This window comes from Monopterus albus, unplaced genomic scaffold (genome assembly GCF_001952655.1).
Source record: "Monopterus albus unplaced genomic scaffold, M_albus_1.0 scaffold18.1, whole genome shotgun sequence".
Lineage (NCBI taxonomy): Eukaryota > Metazoa > Chordata > Actinopteri > Synbranchiformes > Synbranchidae > Monopterus > Monopterus albus.
Window position 1 is genome coordinate 1,250,213 of NW_018127898.1, and position 11,683 is coordinate 1,261,895.

Below are 11,683 nucleotides of genomic sequence, written 5' to 3' on the forward strand. Positions count from 1 at the left end.
ACATCTACTATTGCTTATGTTTTCATGCAGTATTAAATTTACATTCATTGTTTTTATCACTTGTCTAAAATAACCAATTACATTCAGAAATAATATAACGAGCAAAACAGTTTTTAAGAACAGAGAAACAGCAAAACTAAATGAGTTTTAATAGTGGTTAAAATCCAACAAAGACATGGAGAAATATTTTTACAACAAACAAATGACCTTCCTAAGAACATGCACATGACTGTTCACTCACCCTCCAGATGCGGCTGCATGCAGACAGCTTCTTCCGTAGTCATCCAAGGTGTTTATGTCAAACCCAACTGACATAATGTTGTAAAACTGCCCTGAACAATACACAAACAACAGTAACACTTTAGGTGGAAATATTTTGAGTTGTGTCAGTTATTAAAATGTAAAAAAGAAGAGAAACAATTAAAAGCACAGGGCCTGATGACTGATGACACATTCTCACCATTAAAGAGCAGTTTTCGACAACAGTCTGGAAACCCAAAGAGCGCGGCCAAATGCAGTGGAAGCATCCCATGAATCCCCTGTCTTCAGTGATCATAACAAAGATTATTTACTGATTTTTAAACTTTAAACTTACTTTTTTAAATTATTGGTTTGCATGAGCAACTATTTTATAGTAATTTAATACGCTGTATGATGATTGCGCTTCAATTATCCAGGTGGAGAAACTCACCTGGACTTGTCAGCGCCATTTGTCAGCAGAGTGCTGACCAGCAGCTCCTGACCGAATCTGGCAGCAACATGCAGAGGAGTGTTTCCACAGATATCAACACAGTCAATCTCACCACCTGTGTACAATGGCAGAAGGAAACAATGTTTCAGACAATGGCTTGCTCTGATTTTTAAAGTCAATGAGGATACAGTTTCAGTGTTTCAAAACTAGTCATGTGTTACACAAGGACGAAGTGTGATTTATGTTACCATTTTGAATCAGGATCTGGGAGCCTGTGAAACGCCCGTGCATAGCAGCCATATGCAAAGGGCTCTTTCCTTCTTTATTCTGTTAAACAAAGATTTTTTTAAGAACACGTTTAATTAAACAATGGCATAAATCATCAAAATTTATATATGGTACATTTAATCCTCTGACCAATGACTATAATCCAGTAATACATATTGTTTAAACTTCTGTTTTTATTTTTTCAAATCCATTTATGAAAACAAGCTCTTTACTTGAATGTTGACATCAGCTCCGTTGTTGATTAGCAGCTCGAGACACATCACCCCACTGGAGGAGATGGCAGCCAGATGCAGTGGCGTGTTGCCATGGTAGCTGGACTGATTGATGCTGGCACCGCAGTTCACCAGTTCTGTGGCCACGGTGTCCTGCCCCACATGACAGGCCATGTGGAGCGCGGTGTTTCCAAAAGTGTTGGGTTCATCAATCTGAGATATGGAGGATGAAACATAACCGGTGATTTGACAACACTAAAAGCCTCATTTGCAGCCAAAGAAATACTGCAGGTGGACAGCTGACTTTGCTGATAATACCTTCAGACATTCAGATATTTTAAAGGTACAATCCACAATTCAAATCATTACAGATTTTGTCAAATTCAGCAAATTCCTCCTCACTAAATTCTTGCTTCCATTGACTGTGCGGACTATAAAAGTCTTGTAAATATAATAATATCTTTAAAATGGTGATATCTTTATATGTGAATGTAAAGATGTATTATATGACCAGATGACCCTGGTGTTATCAGCAAAAAGCAGATTACCCACTAGTGACAATGCAGCAGCATAATTAGTGACACAGACCAGGAACAACATTAAACCACACTTGAAGCTCTGTAGGTCATTACGCTACAGATGCCCAGTCTTGTTTCAAATCATTTACAGCTACAGACCACTTTGGTTTGAGGAATGTAACTGAGCAGGGTGTTTCCTGATATCTTCATTCTGATTTTAAACCTAAGACAAATGCAGCAATATCAAGTACATTTTAACCATAATGTCCTGTAAGAATTTATAGTAAATAAAAGAAATGGCAGCTATAATTGGTTAATACTGTGAAAAACAGTGCGAGTTCCCCTATAGAGATGCGACCAAGCCACTTTACCTCCACTCCCAGTCTCAACAGATATTTGACCACATCTAACTGTCCGCTGGCAGCTGCAGCATGGAGCGGAGTGTAACCACATTTGTCCTTGCACATCACATCTGCACTGTGAGACACCAGCAGCTTCACAACATCCAAATGACCTGAAAGAAGATCTCAACATTTACTACAAGCATTTGCTATGTTCGCACATCACAGCACAGCCTAGTCACTTTAGCCTGCAAACTGAAGCGCTGTCAGTATACAGGCCAATTTAATATAGCATTCATTAGATTGTGAAATAAAATGCCAGTAACTTAACCATACTGACAACCAGTGACTTGTTTTAGGGATTTTTAGGCACAATCACATACTATATATTATTATTAGTGACCTCACTTACCAAGGTAAGCAGCCCAGTGGATTGCCTGCCTTTCTTTCTTATCTTTGGCACTCACGTTAGCACCTTTGCTCAGGAGCAAGTTCACCATCTGCAGAATCATAATAACTGCATCAGCCAGTGTGTCTATCAGCTCAGCTCAGCTCATCTCATCTCAATCAACAGCTATAGTCCAGTAGATACTGTCATTTTGTTTTGGTAGCAGTATAGCAAACATACTTGAACATTTATTCTAATAAGGCTCTGTATATATTTTGGCTATATTTTGGTTTGGAGCACATATTGTGTGAAACTACATTATTATACAGGTATTATGACACGAAGGCATTTTTCTAAAATTGTGCAACAACTTCCAAAATGTCCCCCTAGACTGTCTGTTTATGCATAAATGGCAAATAAAAATCTTGAATCTTGAGCCATCATTCACCTCTGTCAGGGAAATCTGTTTTCAAGCCTTGTTATGCACTGAAATGATAACTACCAACCATAAAGGAATAAACGATTCAAGATCAGGAAGAACACTACTATCAGTTTTAAAGATTACCTTTCCATGGCCATTGTGCGCTGCATGATGCAACGGTGTCCTTCCTGACCTGTCTGTAACATCCAGGCTGCACACATGTGGTATCAGAACTTCAGCGCAGGCTGTAGCCCAGTTTGCAGCTGCCATGTGTAAAGGTGTATGCCAGAATTTATCCCGTGTGTTGACTTTGGCTTTGTGCTTTAGTAGCAGCTCCACAGCCCTCTGAGACAAAAAAAAGCATACAATTCTAAAAATACAAACATTAAACATTAATATTTGGTGGTCAAGTCCTAAGAAATGACTATTTTCAATTTCTCCTTTTGTGTCTTGAAATTAGGAACATACTTCATTTCGAGAGGCAGCTGCTCTATGTAAAGGAGTCAGCAAACCCTGGTCCTTAGCATTGACATTTGCATCTATAAGAAAGAAAAAGCAAAATTAGGCTTTACTGTTTGACCTGCAGCATTTCTGGTGTGTTAAATGCTTCAGTCTGTGATTAACTTATTGCATTCATTAACATAAAGACCTAGCCGGAAAATGTATACAAGTGTGTGTGGTTGATAACAGGCTTCCTATATACTACTTTAGGACATATTTCACAGCAGGATAAGCTGTTTTTCTACCTGAAGCAATAAGTAGATCCATAATTTGGACATCCCCCAAATAAGCAGCAGCATGTAGTGGTGTGCTTTGTTCTTGGTCCTTAAAGAAAAAGAGAAAAATCAGTGGAAAAAAACAAACATATTTTGTTACATTTAACCTTATTATCTTCCATTCTATAAATGTTTTATATTCTGACTCAGTGTTTGCTCAGCTATAGTATAGTTTCATTTTATTAGTTCTTGCTCTGTGTGCATTGGCCACTTCGTGTGAAACATTGTTTTTAATTGATATATTGCATCAAAATTGATCAGAAAGTTTAACCATGAGTAAATTAAACCATCTATACTGAATCAATATGTTGTATAGATTGTAAGAACTGAACCCAACTAAAATGCAATCAAAAATAAAACATACACACAAAAAATAAAAAATATAAACATTGTTGCAAAGATATTACCAGTGAATTGACATCTCCATTATGGTTTAACAAAAATGTCACTTCCTCAGCATTTCGGTTGAATATAGCCTGGACCAATGGAGACTGAAAGAAAGATTTGAAATGCAAAACAAATAAAGAACAACATGAACGTTTTATGGCTGAATTTCATTTACGTTTGGATCATTGTTTATTCTCAGATAACATTTTGCACAAAGCAACAAAACCAACAGAAGCAGCAATAAAAAAAACAACAACAACTGAATCATGCAAAACTTCTAGCAATACTTTTTGTGAATGTTAAGGACTCATCAGGACTTGTCCATAACAGATAACGTTAAACAAAATGTAGCAGAAAAATGTAGGTCCATTTAAAGGCCGGTGTTTAAAATGTAGTTTTCAGTTTTGCACTTTTTATTTAATCAGAGCTCCCTATTAGCGTTGCCCTAATGATAGTTGTGCATTACAAAATTTAATCTCTGAAATTCTACAAAGACCGATCATGCAAAGCCACAGGGCAAACCAAAACATATTCTAGTTTTGCATGGTAATAAATCTGTAACGTTAACAATAACCAGCCGAATAACGTTAGCAAACTTTGTTCGACATGTCGCTCTCATGAATAGTCAGCTGTTTTCGGTGGTGGTAGGAAGTACTGTTACACAACAAGAAGGGCTTTATTCTTTAACGTACCTGGTCCTTGATATTGCTTAGCTCCATGTCTCAGTCACTCTCGAAGCGCATTCATTGAGACTAACTGTAAAGTTAGCTGACGCTACATGTCACCGTGTAGCTACTAATTAGCCTATCTTTAGCTTACTTAGCGGCTGTGATATGTGTCTATCGCAGTTGTGAGAACATCGCGAGAAGTCAAAGAAACGTGAGTTGGAGACATTGTACGGAAACCCTGAAGTCCTCAAATGTGTCAATTGATATGCTCAAAAACACTAGTTTAATCTTGTATTTTATATTCTTTGACAATATTTTGCATATCCAGTATAAATTAGATTTACTATTAACTACATATATGAAAATTTTTGATATCAATTTTGTGCTTTTGCTTGTACTAAAGCCAAGGACAAGACCTTTAACTTCGCCTGTTAGTCTAAACCCAGTGCTGAGTTAGCTCATATAATTTGACCAATCAGAGCAGTGTAGTATTGGGGCACATGCGCAGTGTATGAACATGCGTGACTACAGTTAGCATGAAAGACACGACGTTCATGGATTTTAGCCTGGTAATGTCTTACTTAGTTAGCCATATGGAAGCAGTTTGAAGGTCCAGTCCGTTATTTTATTCTCACATAACTTGAGGTTATACCCAGGTAAGGTCGTTTTCATACTATGACACTAGTAACTTCAGCAGTACCTAACAGACAGCTAGCTAACATAAAAACTTGTTAACTTGATCTCACATAGTACATAGTCAGTGTTGTTAGCGCATCAGCATGTATATTATTAGGTTCATCGATAGGTCTTGAATGTGATGCTTAATGCTGCTCTAAGTTCACGCATCTGCATACTTAAATAGCGGACAGGTTTGCTTTGTTTCACCAGTGTTTTGGATTGACAAGTGAGTAGTTTAAGCGAAGCTGTGTTGAAATCTGTTTTCCCATCGAGATGTATTTCCCCTAACTACAACCACTGAGGGGGTCGCTACGTGAAATCAGTGCCCCTGTTAACTGGTGTTGTAGTTACCACAGCAAGTTGAGAGCAAGAACTTCAGGTATCAGCTGCATACTCTTTCTGTCATTTGATTGCCTGTGGTGGAAATGGTCAAACTGGAGCTGCAGCGCTTAGTCCATTAATGAATTGAAATAAATCAGCCACTATTTTAGTAGGTTTCTTCAAGTGTTGCTGGAGTTTTCACACTAGCATTTTTCCTTAATTCATGCACTTTGCAGGTGAGTGAGAGTATGCTAGAAGTCCTCACTAAAATAGGATAATTAATAGCCATATCCTAGGTTAGGCACAGTACATTTCCTCCTGTGTCCATTTGTCAGTGAAGTGCAAATAATGGTTACAGAAAAGTACTCACCACCTGCAGCGAGAAATTAATACAGTAATGTGATGCAAGGAAAAATGTATCTGTTTCATATCAGTATGTGCTGGAAAGTGGAACATAACTTATTACTCTATTGTGTAATACACTTTTATTTATAATCCATTTTTCAAATAATGTGAAACTGCCTATGTGTAGATTGTTTAACTTCTAATGACCATTTTTAGTCACAGCTCTACTAAGCATGAAGTCAGTTGTAAACTAAATAATTGCCATGATCAATATCCCACTGACATCTCTTGTCAGTCACATTAGGAAAGAAAAGTGTGCTGTTCCATAAATTTCTGTGAACATGAGTGATGCAATTCTGAATAAATATTTGGTTTTACTTATCTACAATTTTAAGCCTTAGTGTGTGTGTGTGTGTGTGTGTGTGTGGTTGGACATTTGAAACTAATCGCAAAAGTCCAACTAGGAAATGCAGAAAGCTCATAATTTTATGTGAACACAGGTTGGCATTCATCGTTCAATTAGCAATGCTACGAATGAGTTGTGTCCATGTTCTTGGTTGACCAGTTTTTACAAGAGCAAAGTTCATGATATTACTATTTTGATATATATTTTTGTGGATGGAGAACAAAAGCCTGCAAAGGTCATAATTTGAGGGGTGTAACATTAGAGATCAAGTGTCAGTTGGGGAGTTGTCGTAGATGTACGGTAGTGATTGTGAAGCCTGTTCTGTGCAGATAAGGCCTTTATAGTGTTTGTTGATGCTGAAACTTTGAGGGAAGTGAAGTGGCTGACTAAGTGATGTGGTTGTTTAGAAGGCCTACAGTTACATCAGCAATTTAATTTAGATTCCACCAGCTTAACCATTACAACTTTGCCGTATTTGGTAGAGTCAAAATGAATCATCAAGGCAATGTTTCCTGTATGAACTCATACTGCTACTACTATTAAAAGATGTGTAGAACTTGAAATGGATTCCTTTTGGCCAAATTCCTACCACATACATTTGTTTTGTTTTTTTTATACATGCTGTGTCTCACTGTATAAGGGTTACGGTTGTAAGGTAATCTTCACCATTCAGGACTGGAATATAGGTCACACTAGGACCAGTGCCATACATCATGTCAGATGTAGCGCAGATAAGAATCTACTGGTGCAGCAGTTCTTTGTCACAAAGCACAATGTACTTAAAAGGACCAGTCTGAGACACTGGTAGCTCAAGATTATAGACGGACAAAGTACAGTTACCGTTTGCTGTGGTGCCTCGACAGATTGCTGTGTTTGTCAGAAAGAAAAGAGGAAATTTAGGAACACCTTCAGCCAGGACAAAGGGATCAACTGCAAATACTAAGTATGTGCATACTGGAATCTCCCTTGTAGTCTTTGTCAACAGTACTGTTTTGTTTGGAAGCAAATACTCTTTGAGACACAGGGAGAGGTGTGGGGCCATGATGTATGATCAGCCACATCTAATATAATAACATCTGTTAAAGATGTTGTTATTCTTTTATGTTTGTTAGTGAGGCTTTACTAGGGGAAGTAAATCTGTGATCCAGTTGTCTCTCAGGGCAAGATACAATAAGCCTACTTATGGTGACCCTTGCAACTAGATAGTTTGTTGACTGAATAAGCTGTTATTAAAAGAAGGGTATGTTTAACAGGGATGAGACAGTCTTTCAATTCACTGTGGTGTGTGTGAGAGCAGCTTATAGTTGATTGCTGGGGGACTATGGAGAGTGTTTGGGCTTGACTCAGTTTGGTAAAAATGATTGGAGCACACTGATACCCCCCTCCAACATCATGTGTGCTAGCAAGAATATCAATGGTATTATGGTATTAAACTGTAAATTTGTAGTAATTTAGGATCATAACTAATTTATTATATACCATACCTTTTATGTGCTATGACTACTGTACACGTTCAGTGCTGGCAGAAGTAATTTGAAACCTAATTTATACTTTTTGAGGTTCAGGAATGGAGTGTGGCTACTGACTGTGGTCACGTGAGAGGACACATGACAGACAGGTCAGCACTCAGGAGAGTGAAGCACCCTGCAGCAAAGTGATGAGTTATCTCAGGGCCCGTGGCCAGACCCAACAGTTTTATAAGGCCCCACACAGCAATACAACTGTTCTCCAGGAATGCAATTGCATACGTTGATTAGAAAAGTGCAGTCATTTTCCGCAGCAGAAATTCATGTTCTGTGGAAAGATTGATTCTTTTTGACATGTTTTGGGGATATTTGGGTTTGCACATTTTGCTGGTAACTAATGTGACATTTTAATGCTGTTAAATTAGTTGTTGCTACTGAAGAAAGTGACAAAAAAACCTGGTAATTATTTCTAGCACATGTTCAGCCAGAGGAAGTGGGATTGTTGTGGAAACCTTGACTGTTGGAAAAGCTGGTTTGTCTGCTCTCTCAGCTTGTCCTTTACTCCACAAACCCCTTTAGTCATGCGCTTTCAGAGGAGGTACACACTGTGCTGTGTTCTGAAGTCCTGTTGTTTTGTTAGACTGTGGTTTTGCTAGTTAAAAGGTACAGAGTCTGAAAGTATGAGAGGAAGAATAATGTGGTGGAAATGAAACTCTGGCGACAGTGGTCAGTTCGCTTCCTATTGAGAGTTTTCAGTTGCTTAGTCATCATTATAACTTGTACCTTCTTAATGTTTTTTAATAAAGAAAGAACAAAGTGTTGCACAGTCATGCCTTATGTTGAAGTCACACATTTCATGAAAAAATGATTTTGTTACCTTTAACAGCCACAGCTTTCCTACTCATTGAGGTTAACTTGTAACTATGTCTTATTCAAGGTTGGCTGATATTCATCCCTTGAGGTCCCAGGGATCCCTCAGCCTGCCCTGATGAAGGCCGAGGAAGACGGAGATTTCCTTGAAGGTAGTAACTGCTTAAGATAACAAACATGGCCATCACACTGCAGACGCACCCGCCGTGTTCTCCAACACTGAACACTGAGCTTTTGGTCAAGGCTACAGAGCATGTCAGGGTCATGTTGCTTGCTGACAGAAGTAGTTAAAACTATATTTTACATAAGGATTTAACTTGCAGCATCACAAACTCTTATTCTGACAGTATATTTATAAAAATCTACTTCAATTATCTTCTCGGAATGTGTTTGGTTCATTTTTCTTAACGTTATTTAAGCATCTGAATGCTGTTAATTATCACAGCTGCTTTTATAAACTTTATTACTGCTTGTGTGATGCATGTAAGGCTAAGGTTACCCTGCATATTATTTGTGCTCAAGGTTGTTGTTTGTTGCAGTTTTTGACAACTCCAAGCATGTTTGGCATGTGTGTGGTCTTTACTTCTCTATATTAGTGAGCAACTTTTAGAAACACTGTGTCAGACTGTCAAATGACGTCTAATGACAAATAAGGGGGGGTTATACAGGCTAAGTCATATGAAAGTAGAGACATTGTGACTTTGGGTTTAACAGTGAGTTGGCAATGAAGGGAGAAAAGAATGAGAGGTCCAAACTCAGTGAGTAGCATGTAACATTGATAGGTATACTTAGAATAATTAATGATTATATGTTTCTCTAAAATGTACCAAAATATTTACAGGTCTTGGAAAAGTTTTTATGTGAGATTGTTACATGTGCTGGTCTTTTGATTGTAATCTCTTTTCCTTTATTATATTAGAAAACATGGCTGTACACTCACTGGGTTCAAGATTTCAATAATGCAGTCCTAGTTACATGTTACAGAGTTACCTGTCATTTAGGTTTTAAAGTAGGTCTTAAACAAAATCACTAGTGTGGCAGGTTTGAAATTGAGGTAGAATTGTTTTAATCTTGTCAGCATTTCAGAGGTTTGCACACTGGTTGCAGCTGGTCAGCGAACTTGCACAAATTGCATCATTTTATGTCTGTTCATTTTCTTTAATAATGCTCCTAGACTCCAGCCAGGACTTATGAAGTTCTTTAAGAAAGCAGGAAATGTCTGGTTGTAGGTCATTTTAGTACAGATAAACTGTTGAAAAGGTCATTAATAAAAAATCCAGTTCTCCCAGATGAGATACCAGTACAAACTTAACATAAAAGTCATTGAATCACTTTGATTTAGTTGAGCGTGGTCTAAATATAATAAACATTACTGCTGTATAAAATTGTTTTTTCAATATTTTCATCAGTAAGAAATGGAAAATCTTGTTTTGGATTTGGTAAAAACTGCGAAGTGACACAAATGCTTTTGCAAAATTTTATTTCATCGCTCCACAGATGCCTACACCCAGTTCTTTATTTTAATGGATTGCACTTTATGTTCTGATCAAGCATTGTACACCAGAAGAAAACATGAATACTGTTATAAACAGCACACTCCAACTCCTCCACCTCAACACTGGAATATGAGAGGGTCTGCTGTAATACGAGAAAACTTGTTTTGGTATAAAGAAAGGAAAGTGGAAATTAAAAGAATGTAAAACAACAAAACAGTGTTAAGAGGAAATTATAGAGCATTATCAACATCTTAGAAATGCTTCCATCCAGTCTATTTACCTGTGTACTTATAGAAGAAATGTACATGCCCCACTTGAGTAAGGAGTTTTCTGTCCTGTCACACATGCTGTATATGATGTCATTATCACTGTCCTTAAAAATAGGCTCTTCGGGTGTTTTCCAGTTCCTGAGAATATTACTGCCTACACAGTCCATTTTTCATATGATATCAGAGCTTTATGGAGCAAACAACCTATTTGAACCTGTCAGTACACTGTGGATGCGGTAATGCAATAAGCTCACTCAAACTGACGTGCTGGGCCAGCTGGACTCGGACTTCCAAATCCTCAAATCTCAGGAAGTGAATATGCTGAGTGAAATGCTGCAGTAAATAGTGTTCTGTATGAAATGAAGTTCAAAACTACAATTAATGAGCTCCAGGTTTAAAAAGTAATTTTCTGTCATGGCCCCTGAACGACTGGCGTGTTGGAAACATGTTAACAACTGATGCAAAGACCTTCTCTCTTTAGTAATTAAAGTCCCTTTTTCCCCTCTTGTGTGGATTTATTAGTCTCCCCCCCTGAGGAGAATGGAGTCCATACAAACAAGTTCAGCGCCATCTCTCCTCCTGCCTCACCTGTGGCCGAGAACGATGAATTCTCCACATACTTTGAAGACAAAGTGCCCATTCCTGAAGATGTCAACCAGGTACTGACAGTGACTGCTTTATGTCTAATAAGAAGCAAAACTGAAGCTTGTAATTGTGGCTCAGATGTAATTATGGATTGAATGTTATGGGTGTGATTATCAATACTTATTATGTTTTCAAATATGATTTGCTCTTGTTGGACATTTAGTTGAACACTTGGTTGAATCCAGTGAATTTATTTATTTATTTATTCCAAGCATGTAATAAAAGAGAGAAAAAGAAAAAAAAGGAAATCAACATGTAACACAAAACAACCAAACCAATTACCATATACAACCAAAAAAAATAGAAATTTCTCTTGATAATGCTTAGTCATTACATGCTTGCAAGGGAGTAGAAAGAAGCAATACTTATATAGTTCTACCCCTAGTGATCCAAACTATGGTTGACACAACCCAAGTATTTAACTAAACAACTACACTGGTTAAATTCCCGCAACCACCAAATTACTACATTCCTTCTAATCACAATTACATAATTAG

At 37.6% G+C, this 11,683-nt stretch overlaps 2 protein-coding genes across 2 annotated transcripts in view; one reads left to right on the forward strand and one right to left on the reverse strand.

The window, feature by feature from the left end:
* The window catches only part of ankrd52b (ankyrin repeat domain 52b), a 13,360-nt gene extending 8,463 nt beyond the window's left edge, over positions 1 to 4,897 (reverse strand). Inside the window, exons 1-12 of the mRNA XM_020593087.1 lie at positions 4,715 to 4,897; positions 4,043 to 4,126; positions 3,606 to 3,684; positions 3,328 to 3,398; positions 3,004 to 3,204; positions 2,463 to 2,550; positions 2,081 to 2,223; positions 1,192 to 1,404; positions 940 to 1,018; positions 692 to 806; positions 461 to 543; positions 242 to 332 (exon numbers count right to left, since the gene is read on the reverse strand). Coding sequence (XP_020448743.1) covers positions 242 to 332; positions 461 to 543; positions 692 to 806; positions 940 to 1,018; positions 1,192 to 1,404; positions 2,081 to 2,223; positions 2,463 to 2,550; positions 3,004 to 3,204; positions 3,328 to 3,398; positions 3,606 to 3,684; positions 4,043 to 4,126; positions 4,715 to 4,741 — 1,274 coding nt within the window. The 5' untranslated portion in view covers positions 4,742 to 4,897. The remainder of the gene's footprint in view (positions 1 to 241; positions 333 to 460; positions 544 to 691; positions 807 to 939; positions 1,019 to 1,191; positions 1,405 to 2,080; positions 2,224 to 2,462; positions 2,551 to 3,003; positions 3,205 to 3,327; positions 3,399 to 3,605; positions 3,685 to 4,042; positions 4,127 to 4,714) is intronic.
* Positions 4,898 to 9,442: 4,545 nt separating this feature from the next.
* Positions 9,443 to 11,683, forward strand: part of LOC109956014 (natural resistance-associated macrophage protein 2-like) — a 9,916-nt gene continuing 7,675 nt past the window's right edge. Inside the window, 2 exon segments of the mRNA XM_020592775.1 lie at positions 9,443 to 9,534; positions 11,064 to 11,200. Of these exon segments, the coding sequence (XP_020448431.1) occupies positions 9,501 to 9,534; positions 11,064 to 11,200 (171 nt within the window). The 5' untranslated portion in view covers positions 9,443 to 9,500.